A 26,292-nucleotide genomic window follows, 5' to 3' on the forward strand; every position below is an offset into this window, starting at 1 on the left:
GGGAACAAGTTCCACAGCTCTGAGGTCCAGAAGTTTCTGAACTTCGGCTTTGAGGGAGGGCGAGCCCAACAGCTGAAAAGGAGGGTTGAGGGGTGTGTTAGGGGGGGTAGAGTTAAGCGGAAGAACGCTCGAGCCAAGACCCATCTGTCTTCTGTGATGGCCTGCCACGTCTACCAATGAGACGCAATGCATCCTCCCACCGGGGTCTCGTGCAAGCGCGGAAAACCCTCATTTGGCAGGTTTATCAGTGGCGGTGCCACCTGAACCCGAGGACGAGGCTGAGGAACGGGAGAAAAACCGCGTCCGTTGTTGCCTACGGTGGTTATTCCTTGAAGGGGTATCCACCCTGGGAGACTTGCGGTCGATGAAGCCCCTAAAACCAGAGGAAGGTCGACTTTGCGACAACGGTCTCTGGGTTTTGAAAGGAGCCTTAACCAGGACAGATAAGGACTTAGCTGTCTAAGTGCTATCCTTCGTCTTGGTGAGCTCTAAATCTGTTGTAGCATGAAAGAGCTCCTTCCCATCGAACGGATGGTCCAGCACCTTGTCCTGCACTTCTTTTGAGAATTTAGTTGCATGCAGCCACGCCTGCTGTGAGTTATCAACCCCCAGCCTAAGGCCCCAAGCCGAGGTGTCTACATGATGAGCCGCAGCCTCCAGGAGATCCTGGGCCAAGACCCTGGAGTCGGAAAGGCCTCCTCTAAAGTCAGAAAACCCATCGCGCGGTGCACCCCAGACCTCTTATCGGACGAAAGCAGCAGGTCTCAGGCTGCCTCACCCTTCCGTGCATAGAACTACTAACACCCATTTTGATGCCCCCTTAAGCCCTGAGGAATGTGGTCTACCCACTGAATACCACAGAAAGCAGTTGGCTACTGGGAGACCTGACCTAGTGCTCAAGAAACAAGCACAGGCAGGGTCTTCCTTACTAGGACCCTGAAAAACAAACATCAAGGGCCTACAAGATTCTTCAATGCTCAGATGCAAAAGAGGAACTTACTGGAGAATATAATGTACACTCTTCAGTCTTTTAAGACAGAGAAAGCTCATTAAAGTCTATAGAATTTCATCCGGACAGTGGCAGACACATAGATAGCCGAGAATGTCTTAATATGTGTGTTTTTAGCACGACAGAGTGCACCAACTTACAATTATAAGTCCAGTAAAAGATATGTACCCATCCTAACCCACCCTAACAAAGAAACTGAGTTCCAGAGTGCGATCATAGTATTGGGCAACCCACAGTAGGAATACCCACAACAGTCCCTTGTGTTTTACATACTCCTCTAAAGTCATCCAGCTTCTCGACCGGGATAAACTCCTCAAACTCCAACAGACCTTTCCACATCCGCATGTTAGCTCCCGCTATTATAAATTCAGCGTTGGCCTGCCTGAGCTGCAAGGCCGAGTTGGTGAAGATTTTCCTCCCGAGGGAGTTGAGGAGCTTGTCCTTTCCGAGAACCCGAGTAGCCGTCGTGGAAGAGGATGCTGCAGGCCTGGACTGCAAAGTGGCCGCAGCTACCACTGTGGAGGAGGGGGGCGGACAAGATGACAGGGCCATCTCTTCCGAAGAATGCAGCCTGTATCTAGCATCAATTTTCTTATTGATAAAGTCCAGAGTGTGGCTTTTCCCAGACTCTCCGGACCTCGGCCAGAACGTCCTTCTGCAAGAACAGGCCGGTACGCTCCAAGGGAGACGGGGTGAACGCCCCAGAAAGCACGCCCTCCTGTGGAGCGGGTGCCTCGGCACTGGAACATCTAAGAAGTTCATCATGTCCAGTACCCAGTCACGAAAAGCTCTGATAGAGCGGGGAAGGTCCTCGCTGTCCTGATCGCCTTCTGCGTCATCAGACAGATCAGGATCCTGCTGAACCGTGTCAGGCGCTGCCTTGTCCACAGGGGACAATGGGGGCAAAGGCGGAAGAGTCGGGGGAGGCACCGTAGGCAAGGGAGGCACTGGGGGAACCACCGGAGGAACAGGTGGAGCCGGAGGCGCGGGAGGACTTATCTTCCTAAAAAGCCCTTTGAAATACTCCCTCATGGGGTTGGTACGCATAAGCGTTTGAAATTTACCAAAAAAGGCTTCCTCCGGGGACTGCTTCGGAACCTGAAGCAGCCAAATCCAGGGACGTAAGGGGGACAGGTGCCACACAGGCCCCTCTACCGACGTATCCACATAAATCAACTGTGCCAACCCTGCAGGCAGCAAAACATTGTGCAGAAGAGGCATCCAAGCGTTCCAGTCAAACTGGCATTTAAGGATGCGCACAAGGGACTATGTTCACTCAAGGGGCCAAGCCCTACACCTGAGGCCGATGGCGAAGATGTAGGGGTAGCACCCAAAATGGCTGCCGCGGTCGTGGCGGGAACGGGCGCCATTTTGTCATCATCTGAGGGGAACTGCGGCACGTGAGGAAGTGAGGCAGGGGTCCCCGTTGATGGATCAGGGGTCTTAACTTTAGCCTTAATATAAGGGACCTCGGCAGAGCTGTTACTGTGAGGCCTGGAATGTTTTTGTGACATACCAACCGCCAAATTAGCCTTCGAAGGAAGGACCTCGGCACTGCCGGTAAAAGAAGAACTTTGCTTCTTTGCCACCTCAACAGGTCTGGTGCCACCGCAAGAGATGGAAAGCTGAGAAACAGCTTTCACCGACAAGGCTTTGTCAGGCCTCTCAGAACTGTTGGTAGCTTTAGCCTCTGAACGAGGGACCTTGGACCCAGGTCCAGTAACAGCCTTATCTGCACGGGCCTCGAACATCCGTTCGGTAACAGCAAAGCCCACCCAAGTCCTCGGGGCGCACCCGGTTTTATTTTTGAGCGAAGCCGACAGAACGGCCTCAGAGCGAGCTCCGGTACCCCACAACTCAGTAGAACTGGGTCTACAAACAGCCCCCACAGGAGGGGCCTCGGAGTGCACTCTGGTATATACAGGCCCCTTACGGAGACCCTCGGAGAAAACTCTGGTACAATTATTAGGCCCAACGGGCACCTCAGGGCGAACCCCGGTGGCAGAGCGATCAACGCCCCTCCCTTCCCGAGAGGAACCCGGAAAGGTATCCCCCGGCCGGGGTGCTCTGAAAAGTAAAGAATTTACCGGGCTTTTCTTCTCGTCGATGAACGCCTGAAAATGCGAAGGAGGAGTTTGTCGGAACACCTCCTCCCACCGCTCCAACCGACGTTGAAGTGCCCGGACTGAAAGGGAGTCGCAGTAAAAACAGGGATCCAACGGTGATCCGGACCCAAGCACTCTAAACAAAGAGGATGGGGATCCGCCCTGGCGAAACGACGGTGACACGATGAACAATCTGGAAAATCTAGTTTGAACGACATAGAAAGACCAGCACACGATCGCTAGCGAGAGCCAGAGAGGGGAAAAAAAAAAAAGGGAAGAAAATCTTCCGAGGATGCAAGTGCGTCCAGTCCCGAACGAGCGGAGAAAAGAACTGATGGGTGATGCGCAGGGCGGAGCCAAGGTGGGAGGGGTTACGGCCGCGTGCCAGGCCCCGCGCAAGAAAGAGGAAGGACACATTTTGGAAACATTTTTGGATGCTTTTTACAAAGTGCTCCGGTCCCACAGGACGGAGAGATGTCCCATAAGTATGGAGGAAAGGGGACGGGACGTAGGAGTAAATGCTTTTATCCAAAGTGCCAATCGAAATTGGTACACTTTATTGACCTCCGAAGGATGAAAGGCTGAGTAGACTGCCAGGATTTGAACCTGCCACCTGCAGATTGTTAGGGAGAATTTTCAGTTTCTGTGCTGATTCCCTTTAACCTTCGAGACCCCCAGCCCTTTGCTGGAATCTGGGACCTTTTTGATTTTAACATTGCGAGTGGGCCTTTTTGCCACCCACTCGTGCCTTTTCTCTCCAAGATTTTGTGTTCCTTATGTTTTAATGGAGTCTGGTAAACTTCATAAGCATCGGCTTTTTATATAGTGACATCTAGCACCCTTTGTTAAGTGCCACTGAGGAGTCCCTTGGCATCCTCAAATGTTTAAATACATTTTTCTTGTCTGAACTACAGTCCCCAAGAATAGTAGGACAACTTTTGTCCATTTTACCTTTTTCCTTTGCGGGTCCAGCTCACACCACCTTATGTGGAGTGCTGGGGTTACCTAGTAACTCCTTACCCCACTTCTCATGTAACCCGTTACACTAACAAACTTGAATGGCTGGTGGCAGTGGTTTCTTTTTACTACCTTTTGTGCAATCTCTGCAGGCTGATTTCTCAGCTGCACTACAGCACCCAAGGGTGACCATTTTACCAAAATTCCCCCGTTTTTTTTTGCCATTTCCCGTTTGTTCATTCTTGCTCGTCTTTTACTCTGAGTCCACTGTGTGTTTTATCTTTACCAGGCTTCAGTAGTTGATCCCAGAGAAGGTATTTAAACCTTGGGAAATCTTGAAGACTACCCTGTGGCACTGCACTGATGGTGCTTTGTGACAATTGTAAAAGATGCCTATGGAGTTGGTTAGACCCCACAACCAAAAAGAAACAGTCTATAAAATCACATTAAAATAAGAGAGTGGGAAAAGGGTCTCTCCAGGTAAAAAAAAAAAAAAATCAAGTCCTCCAAGTCCAGCAAAGTTGCCGGGGGTCTCTAAGGTGGAGGGAATTGGTACATTGACAATTCTCCCTAACAAAAGGGCGAGGCTTTTTGCTTGGAAGACAGCTGACCACTGGACGAAGGAATCCAAAGTAGAACTTGGAAAAGGCGCTTGCTGCAACTCCTGGACCGTTGGTTTGCCCGGTGAAGCCCTGCTGCATTGCTGAAGCTTCGAATTCACCTTGACTAGAGAAGCCCTGCAACGGACGACTTCTCCCCTTTTGTTGGTGGGACCAATCAACCCCAAAGCAAACTCATCTGGACATACTTTCATTGCTGCTGAAGGAACAGATTGCCAGGGAGAGAAACACCAGACTGAGTGCATCGTTTTAAGTCAGACCCCAGCTACAGGAAGCTCCTCCGGACTCCCATGAAGGACTGACCAAGCCTGAGCCACTTCAACCAGTGCTGGACCCCAGATGCGAAAGCCCATAAAAGGTATCCAAGAACCGTGGTGGTGCTGTTTGCGAGAGCTGCGAGGAACTGAAACCGCGATGTGCCACTGATCTGACATTTGCCCATTGCTACCGCCAACCTTCCATTCGTAGTGCAGGGGTCCCCAGGCGTCCTCCCTCTTGTCCAGTTTTCTTCAAACCAAAAGGCACTGTAAAACTAAGGGGACTTACCTCTGGTTGTGTAGCCTTGCTAGTTCTCAGTGGAGACTTGTCTTGTTTGTTTTTGCGGAGTTGCTTGCAGCTTTGCCCCTCACAAGCCTCCCAGCTTGTGGCCCTACAGTGATTTCATTTTCTCCACAGACTTCTAAAACTTTGTGTAAGACTTTACCTACCAAAAGTGCTTCAGTTCATCTAGACTGTTTGCTCAATTAACAGTGGCTGGCCTGGCTGCCTAAAAGACGTTTCTTACCTCAGACTTTGTGCTTTAACTATTCCCCAGGAAAGGGTTAACTTACTTTGCATTGGAGGGTTCCAAAAGTACTTACCCGTTTAAGAATATTTGTTAACCACCAATTTATTCCCCCTTTTCCTTTTGACACTAAACCTCAGTATTGCTCTATATGTACCAGTGATATATCAATATCCACAGTGTCCTAGTGATTTAAGTCACCCCAGGGTGGAGGAAGTATGTTTGCCATCCCCAATGGGTATCTACTGAATTATTGAACTCTGTGTGCAGTTTTTAAGTACATTTGAGTTACATATATTTGCTCCCTTCTAAAGAAGGCTTATTCAACTGTTCATTTGGATACTTGTCACTGTGAATCTGTGTGATAACCCTACAGCTCACATTGACCCCTCTTGAGATACGTCTGGCGCTCAGTCACTCTACCAACTTGTGTAGTACATGCTTATACCGAAGGTTGGGTTAACTATTGCCAAGAGGACAAGGCTGGTGCAGTCTCACAGGGTCCTGCATACAATCGTGCCTAACACCGCCGAAGACAGTGTGACAAGGACCTTTTCACAACCAGAAAAGGCAAGCCCTCTTGTTCAGGGCTTAAAAACAAGGCCACCATTTTTGGCTAAATGGTGTGCCTGCGATAGAATTACAAACAAAACAAAAGTTGTGTAAAAGGTACACTACCACCAGCCTGAACAGATAGGCTTGTCACAGTAACAATTGGTTACTGGAGAGGCAAGAAAAGGGACAGCATGTATCCCCTCAGCACTCCACATAAGGTGGGGTGTGCGGATCTCACAAGATAAAAATACAGAAACAAACTGGAATGGGTAAGTTAAACTACAAATGGCTTTTAAAGCCCTTCCAACAAAAAAGTAGTAAGACTAATCAACCTGTGCAACATCTTCACAGTTTTAATCCCCAACAAAAAGAAAAAAGCAGAACATCAACACTATCATGAAAAGCCAAGAAAGAAACAACTCTTGATTAAAAGGGTGACTCATAAATACAGAAATTGGAGTAACAACAGATAACTGTTAGCGCAACAGGAAGCAGAAAAAATGCTTGAAGCCTTAACTTACAAAAACACCAGGAATTTATGGAATATTATAAACCAACATGATAACACCAACAACAGATTCATTTTGGATGTACCCGAATCCAGTTGGATTACTCTTTTACAGAATTATACAAAATATGGCATTCAAACTCGAAGGTGGAGGTGGAGAAACATCCGGACAGATGGTCACTCGAGTTCAATCAAGAGGATGTTGTTGAAGTAATATCAAAGTTAAACATGTCTTGCGCCCCGGCCCAGATGGGCTATCCAAGGCGCTCAAACAGAATCCTCAACATTGGACGAAATCGTGTATGCAATTGTTCAGCTTGATCTTGGAATTAAATGCCATAACTCGAACATGTCAATCAGCAATTCTTGTCCCCATTTTCAAGCAGGGAGACAGAAAACAACCGAATAATTACCGTCCTATTGCCTTGCTTGATCCGCTTGGGAAAGTGTTTGCTGCGTATTTATTGCAAAAGCTATCCAATTGGGCTGCTAACAACCACAGACAAGCAAAAAGACAAACTGGATTTGTCAAAAGGGTCGTTACCAATCTCAACTTGTTTTTATTAAATCTCCTAAAACAAGATGCGATCCAAGGAAAAATTCAAATAAATTCAGCCTTTGTTGACCTGAAACTCGCCTTCGACATCAATAGACAAGCGCTTTGGTCTAAATTGAAAGCTTGGGGATGTCCCCCACATATTTTGGAGCCAGTCAAACTACTATATAGCAATACTAGCATCCAAATACATAGGACTGCCGATGTCATCGTCTTTAAACCAATGACAAACGGCCTGAAACAGGGCTGTCCCTTGGCGGCAATACTCCAAATCTTTTCACTTTCGATTTTGACGAGCATATGAACATCGACCCGAAATCTGCAGAAACTCAATGCTACGGCACTACCACAGATGATATGCAGACATCGTGCTCTTTCATAAAACACTGAGGTCTCCAGATATGCTTGAATCGACTCCAAGACTATATGACGCTGAACAAATTAAAGATCAATATCGAGAAAACTCAGATCGTGTTGTTAACAAAGAAACAACCCAAGTCAAAGCCTTCATGGTTCCTACAACAACAAAAACAACTTCACCAGGTTAACTCAGTTAAATATTTGGGGGTATGGATCAATCAATCCAAATCCGAGACAGAATGGTGTCTGCACCTCAAATCCAAGGCATGCCTTGGCGAGACAAGGCATCTTCATCCATATAAAATATGGAACATTTTCTCTAAAACCAGTGCTCACCTTTTTTCAACAGAAAGTAGCAGCGATACTCACCTATGGAGCTGAGGCTATGGTTAACCTTGACCCGGATATACGGCAACAGCTTGAGGCCATAATCTGGCGTAAGGTGTTATCATTGCCACTGTAGTTTCCTATGGGCAAGATTTGCTACAAGATTGCAACAAAATCATTAAAATCCATTGTATTATGGAAACATTTCGATATGTTTCGGAAAATCCAGAGAGAAGATAAAGTCCAAGCTATGGAAATACTTTCAAATAACTCAACCACAACCAACACAAGCACCTTAAACAACTGGAAAAGGACTATGGAACTTGCCCTTGAGAAATCTGAAATCTCAAACGAAGCGCTGATTCAACATCCACAGCACGCGGAAAAAAAAAATTATGCTCAATGACTGGATTCATACAATGCAAGCCAAAACACAATATCGCATGAACCTTAACTGTACGTCAGAGAATAGGGCGATTAATCAGCTTCCGAACTATTTGAAATTGTTTTCTGACAAAGATATACGTGACTTATTTCCGAGACTACACCTTAATTTTGTGCCAACCCGCTAACGATTGCCGAAAACAAATCAATTACTGATTGGACAGGCATACTGCAGATTTTGTTCAGACCCCGAACATCCCGAATCTCTTTTCCATTAATAATGGAATGCAATGATCCGTCAGATCTGAGAAACACCCACAGAGAAATGTACTTGAAACTCACAATACAGTTAGATGCAAAAGATGGATGGGATCAGATCCTCCTATGCAACAACAAAATGATATTTACGATCATTCAATTTTGGAGAAGAATTCTAAAGAAAGACTCGAAATCATAGGATACAAGTCCTTGGATCCTGTCTTAATTTTGTTTTAATACGATCATGTAAACTAAGAGTTGTATACAAATGAAAAGTTTGGAAATAAACTACAACATTTTAAATAAAAATAAAAAAATACAGAAAGGATACAAAGTACATACAGGGCAGAGTTACCAGAGATACAAAGTATCCCTCTGTCCTGGTAACTGCAAGAGTAAGTCGGGGAACAACAAGAAACAAAGGAAAAGCTCTAGGCGCTCCTGGCAACACTGCACAAAAGGTGCTGTGTGTGGCTTCCTTAAAAAGTAGGTGCCTTAAAAGTTGGAGTAAAGCACAAATCCAAAAAGAAACCCCAAAAGGGGGCAAAAAGGTTCCATAGGGGTGAGTGTGGAAAAAAAGTTCCCACTCACCTAGGATAATTAGACAAAAATCCAGGTGTCAAGCAAAAAGTGCTGGGGGATTCATAAGGAGTAGGCATTTCACACAACAAGAGAAATCTACCCCAACAGTATTGCACTAAATGAATAAAAACAAATAAAAAGAAATGGTCTAGACAAGCTGAAAACCAAATTATTACTTGGACTGTATTCTGTGATGGAGGTTTTTCTAGTTCACGTAAGAAAGTCAGCACATGTACCATCAAAGACCACTGAAATCTCCAATCCTACGCAACTACTTCAATGATTAATCAGCAGAGCTCAGTACTAAGTAGTAAAGTTGAGATTCGTCAAACCGTAGATCAAATAAGCTATCAGCCAATCGAACAATCAACAGTAAATTGATGGTGGTACAAACTAACCAGGACATGAACGCTGCCAGACAAGCCCACTGAATTGTCACAAGGCACCATGTACCACTCAACAAAATGAACACAACGTGGAAAGCACAATGGGAGGGGTGTTGGGGCGGGGGAGAGGAGAAGCAGTATACAGGGGAAAGCTATGTTAGAAGTAGCAGAGAAAAAGGCTAAGTTGGCCCTAGAGATTTCCTATTGGGTGGTGTACCGCTCACAATGCCTCATACCTGTATGTTTTTCCATCCTTGTGGTGCTCGTCGTCATCTTCATTGGAGAGGTCATAAGGGTCGTTAAGGTCAGGCAAGGTGGGGTCAGGGAGCCGTTTCTTCTTGCGCCCTCTGCCAGTCTTGGGGAGTCCACCACCGTCTTTCAGCTTGGAGAGGTCAGGAACCACCTGTAAGGCTTGGGAGCTCTGCAGTGCTGAGATGATCATGGCAGGTGGAGCACTGATCGGGAATGTGTGCCCTCCAGAGGAAGTGGTGATCATAGAGCCAGAGGGGGACGCAATGACCAAGCCAGCTGAAAAGAGACAGACAGACTAGTAAGGCAATGCATCCTGTACAGAGATTGAGTCTGCAGCAGAACCTCACACCGTCCTCTAAATTCCCACTTACTTGTTCCAAAACAGGAAATAAAAATTCCCATCTGGTACCAGCTTGAAAACCTCTCTTATAGGCACTTTTCACATGCAGCAAAAAACGAGTGTACTGTAACCAGACCTCACATCTCCACTCCGACCCTACCCCAGCCTGCAACCAGCAATCTGTCTCTAAAAGGACTGTTCAGCCAGTTCCCTGAACCACATTTCTATTGCTGCAGAATACCCCAACTGAGCATTTGTTCCATACCAAAATTGTATTTGTGGGAGCTAACTGCAAAACGAGCTACAAACACACACTGCTAATGTTAGACTCAAATCGTATCTCTACCGATAAAATTAAAAAATACCAGAGGTGCAATAATGAAGAAAGCTACTCCAGAAAAGCCAACACAGCAGAATTCATGAAGCTCTTGCATTTGTATATATGGGTTGCATGAAAGAATCATGATTAAGTGGGTCTGTGGAATAGCAAGTTAGTGATAAAATGAAGAGTGCACACTTCAGGAAGCACCATCAGCCAGTCAAGAATGTTAATTGAAGAACAAGATCTCAAACACTAAAAATTAAATATCTACAGTTGGAATACATTTTACTGAGATTTTTACACAGCCCCCTGGTGAGGGATGTGCAACTGTTGGTTAAAGTTTCCTTTTTGCAACTTTCAATCCATTGACTTCACTAGAGCCATTTTTATTTTTTATTTATTTATTGCATTTGTTATTCGCCCAAACCTGGGGATATCACGGCGTAGGTTACAGAATTCTTACATATCTGGTTATAGTGAGAATCTTTACACAGACAATACGACAATTATTACAAAACAGGCAGCAAGTAGGGGGAAAAACAGAAAGTCTTAGAGAGCAGACAGAAATCTATTGCGGATAGTTTTGTGCAGAAAAGTCAATCCTACAGAAATTGATTTTTAAAAAAAAAATCTTTTAATCTTGTGTGGGATGGCTCATTTCTCAAGGTCACTGGGAGGGAGTTCCAGTTTTTGGGTTCAAGACCTGGTAACCGATCCATCTGCCCTCATGAGTTTGAAGCATGGGACGCAGAGTTGGGAACTGTTAGATCAAGGTTCTTTTCGAGGTGTTAATGTTAATGGATATTTGTACCGCGCACTATCACCACCGGAGTCGTCCCTTGGCGCTCTGGCGGCTCTGAAAGAGGAGGGGAGGTTGAGTTAGTGGGAGGAAGCAGGAAAAGTGCACGAGAGCAGAGATGTGCTGTTGGCGGCACCAGCCCGGTGGGTCCGTTAGCTGGGCCTGGGGTGTTCGCGGCCGATAGTCATTGTGTACTGTTGTGCAAGGCTGTGTGTGTTTGTTTTGTTGTTGCAGTGTAGTGAAGTTTGTGTGGTTTGTTGTTCTGTAGGGTTTGGTGTTTGAGAGGTGTATGCAGAAAGGGACATTTTTAGTGGAGGTTGGTTAGTTTGCGTTTCTATCCTGAATAGAAGCGCTCGGCTTGCGTAGCCTCCCCTGTTGCGGCTCTGTCCTGATCTGGGTCTGACTGGCATACAGGTTCCTTACTCCTCTAGCCCCTGCCTCTAACATGTTCTCTCATAGCTCCCCTCATCTTCCATTCATACTCCTGTGGCCATTGCACCTGCCAATGACAACCTCTCAGATGGTGGGATGATTGCCAATATCTCGATAATTCCACACCCATGTGGTACTTGGTAGTAATTAAGGGGCGGGCGAAGGTGTTGGTGGGATTGTCTGGGGTAGTTGACTCAATCTCAGTGCGTACCGCCTGCATTCCAGTCTATCGGTTTGCCCGTCCAGGTGTCGTGGGCATTACTCTCTTGGGTCTGGGATGTCCGTGTCTTTTTGGTTTAGTCATCCTTTTCCAGTTTTGGTTTCCTGGTTTAGTCTGTGGTGTTGTAGAGCCAGGTTTTTAGTGATTTCCTTAATTTTAGGTGATCTTCAGTGTTTCTCATTTCTTTTGGTATGTTGTTCCAGGTTTTTGCGGCTAAGTGGTAGAAGGAGGTGCCTCCAAGTTTTTTTCTTATGGTATGGTTGAAATTCCAGGCGGATTTCGTTGCTTGATCGGAGGGGTCTCATTGGTTTGTAGACTGTTTTTCTTTTGTAGGAATTCTGCTCCTTGTCCGCTGATTGCCCTGTGCGTTATGCACATTGTTTTGAAGGTGATGCAATGTTTTACCGGGAAACAGTGTAATGTTTTTAAGGCTGAGTGATGTGGTCTTTCCTGGATAGTTTCAGGACTAGTCTTGATGCTGCATTTTGGATCTGTTGCAGTTTCTTCAGGAGGTATTCTGGTATTCCGAGGTAGAGGCTGTTTGCATAGTCGATTTTAGACATGATTAGGGCGACGATAGTGAGTTTTTTGTGAGCGAAGGAGAGGAAAGGTAGAATTTTTCTTGCCGTGCAGAGGAGGAAAAAGCAGGTCTTCACTGTTGCATTTGTGGTTCCAGGGTTAGGTTGTTGTCCATTAGGACTCCCAGATTTTTTTACTACCTTCGATGGTGTTGGTGCGTTTCCCATTTCCGTAGGCCATGGGATTGTGTTTTGGTTGTCTTGGTCTTTGAATACAATCATGATTTCTGTCTTTCCTGGGTTGATTTTCAGGTTGTTGGCATCCATCCAGTTGAAGACTTCTTTTAGACAGTCGGTTAGGGTTGGATGGTCGGCATCGGTGTCTTTGATTTTGTAGAGGCTCCGAGTGTCATCTGCGTAGTTGTAACATGTAATGTATTTTTTGAAGATTCTGATGGCCGGAGTCTGATAGATGTCGAAATATAGTGGAGATAGTTAGGATCCTTGTGGTACTCCGCAATCATTGACTCATGGAGTGGATTTGAAAGGTTTTATCCATACGGTTTCTGTTCCGTCTGCTAGGAATGATTTGGTTCAGCGTAGTGCTGTGTCTGTTATGCCTATGTCTTCTAGTCATTTGGTCAGGGTGTCGTGGCTAACTGTGTCAAAGGCTGCGGAGAGGTAGAGCAGAATAAGGGCTGAGGTAGTGTTGGGGTCTGCGTTAGTTTTGAGGTCGTCCCAGATGGATAGTAGTGCTGTTTCAGTTCCTCTCGCTAGTCTGAAACCAATTTGAGATTGGTCCAGCAGGTGGTATTTTTCTACGTGTTCTTGGGTTAGTTTATATATGTAGGTTGCTAGAAGTTCTCGCTGGGTAGGGGATGTTAGAGATTGGCCTGTAGTTGGAAAGGTCATCTACGTCACCATTTGTGTTTTTTTTTTTTTTTTTTTTAGAGTGGCATGATGTATGCTGATTTGAAGATCTTCGGTACAGTCCCTGTTGAAAGTGATAGATTTAGAAGGTTTCTGTAGTGTTCTGCTGGCGAGCCTTGCACGAGGATTGATTTGTAGATGTATGGGGGACATGGGTCCATGGGTGATCCCGCTTTCTTGCTTCGTTTAACCAGCATTGCGAATGCCTCTGCTGATATTTCAGGAAAGCTTCGGAGTTTGTGTTGTGGTTCCGAGTTGGGGTCGTTGGATTGTAGGTTGTGGTTGGTTGGTCGCTTTTGTATGGTTTGACGGATGTCAGTGATTTATTTTTTTTTTCAAGTGATCTGCCAGGTCGTTGCATAGTTTTTCTGAGAGGGTCGGGGTGTTATCGCAGCCTGGTGGGTTTCTCATTTCTTCAATGATGCTAAACATTTCTTTTTGTGTGTTGGTGGCATTGTTGATTCTGTCATCGTAATGTCTTTTCTTTGCCTGTTTAATTTCCTTCTTGTATGCACGGATTTGTTTTTGGTACAGTGTTTTTTTCCCCTGGGTTGTATTCTTTCCTCCATTCCAATTCCATCTTTCTGTTTTCCTTTTTCATGTCGTTTAATAGTGGGGTGAACCATTTTGCCACTGCTCTTTTTTTGATGGGGTGAACGGTTTTTCTGGGGCGATCTTGTCTATAGTATCTGCGATCCATTTGTGCAGTATCTCTGCTTTTGTGTCTTGGTCAGCTAGCTCCAGTTCTGTAGTTGAGGGTTTCGTTAATTCCAGTTGCTCAAATAGGTTGCTATCTTTGACATGTTTCCAGTTTCTTTTGGTGGTGGTTGTGAGTTTCGGATGTGGGCGTGGGTAGGCAGAGTGATCACGAATGGGATGATGAGATGGTCGCTCCATTGTATTTGTATCGGAGGTGCTGTGGTGATGAGTTATCTTTGGCGAAAATTGCGTCTAGGGTGTGTCCTGCTAAGTGCGTTGCTCCTTTCACTAGTTGTCATAGTTTTATGGTGCTGAGAGGATCAATTAGTGAGTTGTGGGAGTTGACATGGCTGTCTTCAAACCAAATGTTGAAGTCCCCCAGGATGATTAGGTGTTCGTGGTTGATGGCTAAATTGGTGATGGCTTCTATGAAGTTATCGACGAATGTTGCATCATATGTTGGTGGTCTGTATACCAGGATGAATATGATGTTGGTTTTTGGGCTCGCTGTTAGGTGTATTACCATGGTTTCGCAGTTGAGGATGTTGAGTGGTTCGTCAGTTTTTATTTTCAGGTGTTCTTCGAATGCTATAGTGATGCCTCTTCCTTTTTTGTTTTTCCCGTTTATTTGTAGGCATTTGAAGTCAGTCGGGGGGCAGCTTTGGAGTGTGATTTTGTAGTTGTCGTCCAGCCATGTTTCTGTGATGAACACAATGTCAATGCCGTTGTTCTCGAGTAGGTCGAAGATCTCTGTTCAGTGTTTTGACATGGATCTTGTGTTCATTAGATTGCAGTGAAGTTTGGAGGTGTTTGGTTTGGGTTTTGTTGAGGTCGTCTTCGGCTTGGTGTTGAGGTTTCCTTCTTGGTCGGTCACTGGTTGGGATGTGGGGTTCGGGGTGTCAGCGTCTTTGAAGAGTTCTTCTAGGTTTTGTCTTGGGTTTTTAGTGTTTTCATCGGGTTCATCTTCCGGGAGTTGTGGTTGTTGATTGGAAGTTCCTCTTGCTTTGGTGATTGTAACGCTCACCTGATTCCCATGGAGGCGCAGGTCTGGCTTCGAGTGCTGATGCTTCTTCAATGGTGAAGCACAGGACTCTGAAGATGGACAGGAAGGGCCCTCTACTCTGGCTTCTCCGGCTCGCAGGAATATTCCCCTGTGCGTGAAAAGGGAGTATTACCTACTGACTGAGTTATGCTCAAGCCTCCCACTCTCTTCCAACCCTCCACGGTACCCTTCCACGATTCCCCGTGAAGTCTCACCTTAGGGTCTGAAAGGACGAGCTCTCCATCCTGCTTCTGACGCAGGGGCGCGTTGAACCCAGTTACTTCACTGGATTGAGGTTGGATGGGAGTTCAGGTAAGCTTCATTATACTGGTAAGGCGCTGTAAAAGTTCTGTTGCAAGTTCAAAAGTTCAAGCTTTAAATAATAATGTTCATTGTCTTTTTTCAGGTGATGAATGAAGATTCCTTTGGAGACTTCTTGCAACAAAGCGCTGATGTTGATGTCTTTTCCCCATAGGGGCCGGGGTTCGGAATGCCGGAGATATGGCGCCGACCCGAAGTGAAACGTGCAGTTCCAGTAAAGATCTGGTAAGTCCTAGATGAGCGCTCAAGTAATGTTTTTGCATTCACTCATCTAATGTCTTTGTCTTTTTTCCCCATAGGGGCCAGGGTCCTGCTTGGAAGCAGCAAGACCCGAAATGAAATAGGAAACTGAGCTTTTCCTATTCCCTTCCTTCTCTCACCTCTTGTTCTTGTCTTTTTCTCTAGGCTCTGGGAAGTGGCTGTGTATCTGGATGATTGCTGCTGAAGATGGAGGAACCCAGGAAAGGCGAGTGAAATGCAGCGATCGTAACAAAATGCTTTTAAAAAGGTCTTCCCTTTCAGGATCGTCGGTGATGTCTCTGTGGTGCAGATTAGCTGGTAGGTCTCTTGTCTCCCTTTGCAGGTGACCCAGGATGCTGACAGGCGTGGCTGAAGTCCAGATGCAGGAGCTGACACGGTGAGCGTCCAGCTGCAAGGAGCAGAACAACGCGAAGCGTGAGTTGCTAATCGGGTGTGGTTTAAATAGCTTTGGAAGAAGTTCCAAGTGTGTATCCTTCCTCCAATCAGGCATGTATCCTTCCCCGACCACACCCGGGTGGAAAGTAGTCCCACAGATAAAGTAGTTCCTATTCAGGCCTCAAGAGGGCCTGGATGTGGCAGCATGGTCTGCATCAGGTAAGTGCACATTAAAACACTTGAACACATGTCTAGCTTTATGAGCCTGGCGCCTAAGGCGCCAGGACAGAGGTCCAACATGAGCCTGGCGCCTAAGGTGCCAGGACTGAGTCCAAAGGGCCCCAGCTTGGGCCCGCTGGCACTCCCCTGGGGGAAATGATGCCTGCCTCTGGGGTTGCTGGGTCGGACCTGGCTCCTTGGAGGTAGGCATCATGACAGTGATGTAGGGGGTTATTGGGTCGGTCGTCTGTCTGTTTTGGCCATCCTTCTACTTGCTTGTGTTAGGTTGATTGATGTTGCTGCTTCTAATGTTGGGCTGGATTGCCGTGGTGGCCAGTTGTCTGCGAGGTATGGAGTTAGGTAGAGGGATTCTCTTCTCTCAGAGTTCCTTCGGTTTGTGTTCCTGCTTGTGGGGGTCCAGTCTGTGGTTGTTCTAGGTTGCTATTCTGGCGTGTTTGTTCTTTCATCTCTTCGTCTTTCTCGGAATTGGTTGTTTGCGCGGCATTGTAGGGTTGAGAGTCGTTTAGTCTTTGTTTGGTGACATCTAGATAGTCCTGCTTAGGTCTGGTTGTCTTGTGGTGTAGTGGCTGGTGGGGGGCATGGGGGTGTCCGCTACTGGTTTGGGCTCCGTCTGTGGGTGGTATTCCGGCTGGGGTTGACTACTCGTTCAGTCGCTGTCCTAGGAGGGGAAGGAGGGAGGTAAGGGTTAAGTTGGGTGTCATCGGTGGATCTCTTTACTGTCCGTCTCCCCAAGTGCGGTTCACTGTGGTGAGCAGGCTGTGTGGGTTAGGAAGGGTATCCGCTGGTTGGAGGGCCCCTGCCATCAATGCAGTTTGGGATCGCACAATGCAAATTGGGCACAGAGGCCCTGCTAAGTTTGAAACACCTGTATAGTGGGAGAGAGGGCTAGCAATGCAGTCTGGGGGTCACACAATGCAATTTGGGCACAGAGGCCCTGCTATCAATGCAGTTTGGGGCAATGGGCAGTGATTACATTGAACAACATTAGTTTTGACTAGTGGTCCCGTATCTGGGGTAGAGTTGTACCTCTCCCCAACCCAAGCCACCCTACCTTATGGGTCCTTGTAGTTGCTGGTTGACGGCTGGCCAATGGCTTCCCCTGCGGACACCTGCTGACACTTCCTGGAGCCGTCTCTGTTGGAGCCTCAGTTATTTTCTGCATTTCATTTTTGCTACGAAGGTCTTTCAGTTTGGGATTGAACCACTGGTTTAGGGGAGGTTTAGCTTTGCACTTGCCCAGTGGGGCCAGTGCATCTAAGGCTGTTTCCATCACTTGATTATAGGTACAATATTGTGTTTCTTTGGACCAGTTGGCCTTACTTTTACTTATTGTTTTTTATTCCATTTATCCCATTGACTGCACTCTCTCCTTACCCCCTCCCCCACGCTCTTACCCTTTCCCATGCACTTGCACGATCTGAATGACACCTGGCCTAGTAGGATTGTTAACTTTTCTTCCCTCTGTTCCCCTCCCTTTTTTGGGACTAGAGGAAGTCGACCACTGGAGGACCCATCTGATGAAGAAGTTGTGAAGAGACACCTGCAGCACCCTCCTGGACCGAGAAGTGCCTGGTGAAGCCCCGCAGCTGTGCTGACCAGTTTTCAATTCGACTCGGAAAACCAGTACGGGACGACTTCCTCCCCTTGGGCTGGTGGGACCAACTAGGTTTGAGACAATCTTCATTTTAGCACAACCTCAGACTTGCTGTGCCATTCCAAGGCTGCAGAATCCCAATGGCCGGGGACCCCTGACCATCGGAGTACATTGTCTTTGGAAGTGCTAAACCGGCCACAACTGGGCATCCAGAGGACCCTACAGAAGCAGGAAATCAGAGTCCAGGACCGAGGGATCAAGTAACTTCTAACTAAAGCTGTTCATTCTTTGGCGTTGAGAAAAAGGTGCCAAAGCCACAAAAGGCTGCTGAATCAAGGAGAATCCATTGCTGCACAGCCACTCTTTAGAATGCTGCCACAGAAGCCTGCCAGACGTCCTCTCCCTTTCGTCACCACGACGAAGGACCAGGAACAAGGGTCTGCTACTCTGCAACAGGAATGCATCCAGCTGGAACAAATTCTTCCTAGCGTGGTAAGTACTATTTTACCCCCTTGAGTTGACCTCAACTCACTTACATTGGCCTTCCAGCTTGTGCTTCTTCTAGGTTGCTCCTCTTGAGCTTCAGTGATTTTCTACTTGAACTACTGACTATTTAAAACATTTTCTAAGAAGAGCATCAGAACTTTGAATAAGTCCATTGACTTTGGCTGACCTGGCTCCGTAAAAGCCCCCTTCTGGACCTATTGGCTTTGACAGTGCTTGTTCCCTTACAGGTTTTAATTGTTGAACACTTATTGCTGGGATAAAAGACTGCCTACATCCCTCTGGGAGAATCTAACTGGACAAAGTAATTTTTGATCCAACTAGACGTTTTCCCTCCTTATAAATGAATACTGCAATAGTGATCAAAAATAATTGTTATTAATGGACTCAAAATGACGTCACCCAATGTGCTGGAATATGCATAACATTAAAAGTTACTCAACTGCTTTATTGCTCTTGTTAAAATTGAATCCTAACTTTGGGATTCATGTCACTATTAGTTGCAGCTTTTTACAGATGGTCTAATTATCCTTGTGTGTATAAATACAAATATATATACACTATAACTGAGCTCACAATACCAGTCTTAAGATAAGCCTGGCTGCTTAGTCACACTACCAACTTGTGTAGTACAGACCTATAATAAAAAGGTGGGTTACCTAGATGGATTTCTGAACTCTGACCTGGCGGGCAAAGGTTCAGGAGGCCAGCCTAGTTTCTCGGAACAGGGTAACATTCTGGACAAGCCAGACCAATCAAGGTAGCTTGGCAGCGGTCAAGACAAGGTCTCAGGAGGGGTGAGGTTGACTGAAAGGCCTCAATGAGCACACAGGGTAAAGGACACTTGCAAAACACTCCCAGTCAGGTGTAGATCTATTAAAACTACAAATACCTTTATTTCAAGACCTTTGAGTTTCAAAACACAAATCAAATCACAGTAATACTATTAAGCCAACACAATCTCATCTAAATCCATATATACAAGACCAATGGGGTCTAAAGGGTTTATGCACAAAATGGGTCCAAAACCTAAAAGGGCAAGGAAACGGGCAGTGCAATTAGTCTTTAGTTCCTTCTGCATCCAACACCCTCCTAAGAGGCAGTCCAATCAATAAGAAGAGTGGAGCCTAATGCTCAAATGTACATGCAATGCTAGCGCACGCAGCAGTTCATATGGGCAAAACGGGGTCTCTACAAGAGTGTGGCAGCTCAGGAAGGGTGGTGATGCGATGAATAATAGATTCTCACTATTCGAGGAGGGTCTGCACTTGAGGGCAGAGTGGATTCCAAGAGTTGGGAATAGTTTGCTAATTCGCACTAGCAGTGGAAAGGAGAGGGGGGGCCGCGGGGCCCAGGTGCCACTCATGTGTAAAAATGGATGGAGGTGCTAAGGGCCACTGGTTAGGGTTGAGATTACTCACCGACCCCCGGTGCACTCCGGACCAAACTTCGGCGAGTCCACTTCGGTTGCAGTTTCAAGTGCAGCAATTTGGCAGCTCTGCGGCTTTCAGCGAAGATACAGCGATGATTCTCAATCGGGACAGTGGCGATTTCTCCGCTCCTGGTGGATGGATCATGCCAGTTTCACTGCAGCAGGCTTCAGGGTCAAGAGGGGCACAAATGCAGCACACCTGCAAAGTTTGTCACCAAAACTGGGCGACAGTAACCGTGTATACTCCGGTTCGGACGCACTCACTTTACCCCAGACCTGGGAACGCCTAGTGTGAAATTCAGTGCAGGAGTGCCGTGAACACAGAGCTAGCGATGTACCAAGTTTTGAGGGCCTCCTCGAAACAGTGGCAGTATCAGGGTAAAGAGTCTGCATAAGCTGGTCGGCCCACTGGTTGGCCCAGGGACACTTCCGAGAAGGCTTACTTGCAGGGTTTGATGAAGGTGCTGAGAATAGTTAGTTGGTCCCACTATTCCAATGGGTCGAGGTGTCTTCGCAGACCTTCTAGGACGACCATGCAGAGGGGTCCCATGGGACGACAGCAGGCTCATGGTGCCAATTGTTCCAGCGGGTCACCAGCAGTTCCTCGACTCTGCTGCTTATTTTCAGGATACTTGGATCCTATCCTTCGTTCAGTGAAAACTCCAGAGATCGACCTGGTATGGGTGTTTGGGGCTTTCTCTTATCCAGAATATCCTTTGTGCCAAAATGAAGAGGACCCAAAGGGAGATCTGCTCACATACAGGCATACCATGTGTGGACCAATCATGGACCACGGAGGTCCCAGGCATTCACAGCACTCCAGACTCTGGCACCCAAGATGTGTATTGGGAACAGACATCCCAGCCCATATCCTGGAGGCACACACACCAGGCATGAAGAAGCCTGCAAAAGCTTGGCGTTTCGCGGGAGAGGTCATGCCCAAATAAGGACTGGCCCGGGTCAACTCGACCTGGGGAAGGTGAAGGGGCAAGATGGCCAAAGGACAGGACAAAGAACCTTGTGGCATGGCCATTTGAGCCAGGCCACCTATTCGTGCCCAACGCGGTAATCACGGTTTACCTGGCAGCAAGAAAGGGTTAAAAATATGCAAAATAATACAATCATCAGAAATGATATTACGTCAAGTAATGCATGTCTTCTGATGCTTGTTAATCTGCTTAGAATCACATGCTGTGCATAGACTAGCGAGCAGTACCCAGAGTTGGGTTGTGAGAAGGAACACTAGAGAAAACATGTCTTAGTACTGCTTGTTCCACCTGAGAATCAGACCTAGAATGAGTGTCTAGGCAATAATGTTTTGTAAAGGTGAAAGCAGAACTCCAGGTTGCCGCCTTGCAAATGGACTCAAGGGGAACATTTGCAATGAATGCTATGGATGCCCCAGTGCCTCGAGGAGAATGTGCTCTAGGCTTGAAGGGCAGTTCTCTCTTAGCAAGAGAGAAACAGTGTGATGCATTTTACAATCCACCTTGAGATAGCTGATTTAGAGACAGGATCCCCTTCCCTGCCAGCTGCCACTGAAACGAAGAATTGTTTAGTCTTTCTCAGTGGTTTATTTTTTTCCAGGTAGAACATGACTGCCCTGCGCACATTCAGTGTGTGTAGGCTTCTTTCAGCCATGTTAGTAGGGTTCTGGAAGAAAGAGGGTAGTTCAATTGATTGGTTCACATGGAACTTTTAGATGAATTTAGGCGCAAATCTGGGATGAGTGTTCATAACAACCTTATCTTTGTGGACTGTAACAAAGGGGTCTAGAAAAGAAAGAGCCCGCAGTTCGGCAACCCTTGTGATAGAAGTGATAGCCACTAGGAAGGCTGTTTTATAACTCAGGTCTTTCAGACTTGCTTTATGCATAGGCTCAAAGGGAGCTCCCATGAGCCTGGTCAAAACCACATTCAGATCCCATCCAGGGGCTGGGTGAGAAATGGGAGGATAAATCCTCTTAACCCCTTCCATAAAGGCCTTAATCACCGGTATTTTCAACCACAACACCTTTTGTTGTCAAGTGGTGTAGGCAGCCAGATGAACCTTTAGGGAATTGAAGGCTAGCCCAGTGTCCAACTGATGGATTAGATACAGCACAATGTGTGTGGGTGAGCAATCGATGGGATTGACGCCCTTGGCATTGCACCAGATGACGAAACGTTTCCATTTGCTGGCATAGCAATAACGCGTATTTGGTTTTCTCACTTCCCTGAGTATGTCCATGCACCTCTGAGGGAGTTGCAGGTGTCCAAACTCTACGATCTCAGGAGCCAAGCTGCTAAGTTCAGGGTTTGTGGGCATGGGTGTAGGGTCTCCCCCCTGTCCCGAGACATGTTGTACGGGCACGGTAGTCTCACTGGTGGGGAGAGGGACATTTCCATCAGGTGAACGAACCAGGTCTGGCGGGGCCCACATGGTGGCCACCAGTATCATGGTACTTGGTTCCTGGTGCATCTTGTGCACTATCTTGTTGAGAAGGGGAGTCAGGGGAAAAGTTTAGACAAACTTCCCCGACCAGGTTATCCAGAGACCGTTCCCCTTGGATCGGTTCTGGGGGTACCTGGAGGCGTAGTCTTGGCATTGGGTGTTCTCCCGTGTTGCGAACAAGTCGATCTCTGGGAAGCCCCATTCTGCGAAGACGTTGGATACAATGTCTTTGTGTAGCCGCCATTTGTATTCTTCTGGCAGAGGAAAATCTCTTCAGAGTACGTCTGCCAGAAGATTGAGCTCCCCTGGAACATGTTGGGACAACAAAACATCTTGTGTTTGAGAGCCCATATCCAAATGTTTTGGGACAGCTTGAATAGCCCTGGAGAGTGAGTGCCCCCGTTTGTTCAGGTAATACATTGCTGTAGTGCTGTCCGTTAGGATCAGCACTGTCTTCCCTTGCAGTTGCATCTGAAAGGCCTTCAATGCTTTGAACACCGCTAATAGCTCCAGTAAGTTTATATGGTTGGGTGCTACTTGCTGAAGCAGGTGAGCCCCCCCCCCACCCTGTGAGAGATGCGTCTGTCGTGAGCGTGGCTTCCACTGCAGGGGTGGGGAAGGTCTTCCCCTTCAAGAGGTTTTCTCTTGACCACCACTACAGAGAGAACGAGCGCTGGCGAGACATTTACCAGATCTTCCCATTGTCCGCTGGCCTGACACCACTGGCGGTTGAGCCACTCTTGCATGGGACGCAGACGCGCGTGGGGAACCAAGTATATGCATGACGCCATCATTCCTAACAAGCGCATGGCTTTGCGCACCGTCACCTCCCGACTGGCTACATATTGAGGGATGTGAAAAAGCATGTTCTGAACCCTCTCGGAGGGGAAGAAGAGACAGTCCTTTGTCCGTATTAGAGCTCCCAGAAATTATTTTATTTCACTGGGGACTAAGCTGGATTTCTTTTCGTTGATTGAGAAACCCAGACTGAACAGGAGATCTACTGTTTTTTGGGGGTTTGAACTAGTCCCCCGTAATGAGCCAGTCGTCAAGGTAGGGGTAAACTGGGACTGATAGTCTGCGCAGGTGTGCTGCTGCTACTGCCAGGACTTTAGTGAACACCCTCGGTGCCGAGGCGATGCCGAAGGGGGAGTACCTTGAATTGGTAATGCCTGTCCTGGATCATGAACCTTAGATATTTACTGTGCGCCGGCAACATTGAAATATGAAAGTATGCATCTTCCATATCCAATGTTGCCCCCCTTGTTTCAGCAATGGGATCAAATCCTGCAGTGTTACCATGCGAAACCTCTGGGATTTTATAAACTAGTTCGCTGGGCGCAGATGTAGAACAGGGCGCATGACGAGATCCTTTTTGGGTACAAGGAAGTACACTGAATAAATACCCTTGTTTACCTGAAGAATAGGGACAGCTTCTATGGAGTCCTTTCCCAGCAGCGCTTCCACCTCTTGGTTTAGGATCTCCAGATGGTCCAATTAAAGGCGCCGTGAGGGCTGCGGTCTGGATTGTGGAGGTCGGGCGAATTACATGCAGTAACTGTGGGCGACCGTCTTTATGACTCACTGGTATGAAGTTATCTCCTCCCATGAGGAAAGATGTTAAATCGCCCCTGACCGGGGTGACATGGAGGGGACCTGGATTTGGTGGTCATTTCTGACCAGAGGCTGTGGCTCCTCTGGGATTGGGGCCTCTCTGCCTTTGCCGCATTTCTGACCCCTTGCTAGGTAGTATGCAGTGTTTCCAGAAGTCTGTCCTGAGTTGAAGTCTCCCGTGCCGTAGTTTTGACCAGCACAGGCTTGGCCTCGAAAGGACCGCCTACCCCTCTGGGTGGAAGGCTTCAGTGTGATCTGTTGCAGAGACTTCAGAGTCTCATGCTCCTTCTTGGCTGTTTCCAAAGCCTCATCCACCGCCTTCCCTTAGAGGTTAGAGTCCATAATGGGCTTGTTGATGAGGGAGGCTTAAGTTTCCCGTTTAAAACATGACGTACGCAGCCAAGCGTGTCTTTTCAGCAGGGTCCCTTGGGCCAGAGACCTGCCAGCAGTTTCCACAGTGTCAAGGGTGTTCTTGATCACATGCTGGTTAACTTGTCTTCCCTCCATTACAATAGAGAGAAGCTTTGATTTTGCGGGTTCAGGAACCTCTTGGAGGCCTTCCTGGAGCAAGTTCCATTGGGCGTCAGCATAGCTTGCCAATAGTGTAGCTATAGTAGCAATTCGCGTAGTGTATGCGGCTGATGACGTGACTCGTTTGCCAAGGGCATACAGTCGCTTAGATTCCTGGTCCGGCGGTGATTCCCCGTGGCAAGGGGTACCTCTGCCCTGTTCCGAGTGGTAGTCACTACCAATGAATATGGGATGGCCTGCCCTCTGATGTATAGAGGGTCGGAAGGGGAAGGCCGAAATAATTTTTCAACTCTTGGGTTCACTGCCCAGGTTTGAGCTGGTGATACCAATGAGGGAGCCACCCGTATCTTCAGAGTTGAGGAGGGGTATGGCCTGGCTAGATAGAGGTTTCTCCTTAAGGATATCCTCCACAAAATCCTGCTCAGGCACCGCCTCTTGAGTGGAAATTTTGAAGTATTCAGCTGCTTTTTTCAACATGGATGCCATTTGGTCATCTACAGGAGAGGCCTGGCAAGCCGGGGTGGACAGAGGAGAATCCAAGCACAAAACATCAGAGTCCTGATATTGCTGTGTCCATGGGTCCAGACCTTCTTGCTGGGTTTCCTCCCAGTTGACCGTAGTATCCTGTTGTTCTTCCTCATAACTGAAGAAATTAAGCTTCCTCTTCTTCATTATAAATGTCCCCATTTGTGTCCATGTGGACAACGTCTTCCTGCTCGAAGGCATGAGACTGATCTTCAATTTGGAGATTAGGGTCCATTCGAGCCCTTTTCGGGGGAGGATGGTTAGAAAACCCGATAATCCTCCCCAGCCGATCTATACACCCTTCAAACTTCTCCGTAGTCCATTTAGAGGACCCAAACAGGCCTGCAGGTGAAGCAACGACATTTTCCGCCCTATGGCGTCGAAAAGAGACCTTTAGGGTGTCAGAGAGGCTCCCGGCTATCTTCGTAAGTGTCGTAAGAATCGGGATCCCAATCCGCGTCAAACTTTTTCCGCGGCTTGTCCCATAACTTTAGGAGGAACCGGGGTAAGACCCACTGCCGCTGTAATTCTTTCGATGCTGCTTTCGATAGTCGCCAAATCGGCGTGAGACAGTGGCTCCGATGGTTTACCAGCAGGTAAACTACCTTCCGTGGCACTAGAGGGCCTAGCGGTCGGTGTTTCGGGTAGAGGCCTAGCTGTAGTTTTCGGGCCTACCGTCGAAGTGTCAGATTTCCACGCTTCAACATGTGCAGTTTTTGAAGTAGCCCCCTTGTTTGGACTGCCCAGTCGCAAGATGCTGCTGCGGATGCGGGCAAGGCTTTGGATCAGAACGATCCGAGGAAACCGGCAAAGTTTTCAGCGGCCTTGTTGGCGCTTTTACCTTTGACGAAGATGTCGAAACCAGTACGGGGGTTGTGTGCTTAGTGCGATGCGCTTGTACGCCCTCCGTCGCCGGGTATTTACATTTACATTTTTTTAAAGCACTCACACAGCACGCAGGCATCGAGGCGCTGTTACAGGAATTGTTTGTATTTTATTTGCCTAACTGTTTTTCTCTTAGTTGCGTATTTATAATGCGCTTAAACACCCAGAGGTTTTAAGCGCGGACCCGAGGATCGAACCTGTGTTGCTTCGTGTCGTCTTGTTTCCAAGGCGCGCACATTGCCGCTGACCTATCCTCCTGGGACTAATTTGTTGACCCTGTAGCAAGACCGGAGTCAGGCCTTAAAGGGTTAGGGACCGGCGTGGCGGACCTAGAAGCGTCCGCCTCAAGGTCTAACATCCGCAACGGACGTTTGGTCATCCGAAGTACCCCCCGTCACTCTCAAAGGGTGTGGCGGTGGGGGTTCCACCCATGACATACTGTATGCGGCACACCGCTTAACACGGCGCTCCTTGAGGGTTTTGGGTCGAAGGGGTTTGCAGGCCGTACACCGCTTCTCGTTGTGCTCTAGGGGGAGGCAGGCGTTACACGTCCTGCGTTCGTCCTTCCAAGGATATCTAACCCTACACTTAGGGCAGAACCTAAAAGGAGTCCTTACCATAGCTAAAGGGAA

The 26,292-nt window shown here is 47.4% G+C and overlaps 1 protein-coding gene across 5 annotated transcripts in view; it reads right to left on the reverse strand.

The window, feature by feature from the left end:
• ZNF384 (zinc finger protein 384) overlaps window positions 1-26,292 on the reverse strand; it is a 386,393-nt gene that overhangs the window by 268,759 nt on the left and 91,342 nt on the right. For all 5 annotated transcript variants that reach the window (XM_069650656.1, XM_069650659.1, XM_069650658.1 and 2 more), the window contains one exon: window positions 9,628-9,919. In XM_069650656.1, coding sequence (XP_069506757.1) covers window positions 9,628-9,919 — 292 coding nt within the window. The remainder of the gene's footprint in view (window positions 1-9,627; window positions 9,920-26,292) is intronic.

The sequence above is a fragment of the Ambystoma mexicanum genome, chromosome 3p (genome assembly GCF_040938575.1).
Source record: "Ambystoma mexicanum isolate Mex_15411 chromosome 3p, UKY_AmexF1_1, whole genome shotgun sequence".
Lineage (NCBI taxonomy): Eukaryota > Metazoa > Chordata > Amphibia > Caudata > Ambystomatidae > Ambystoma > Ambystoma mexicanum.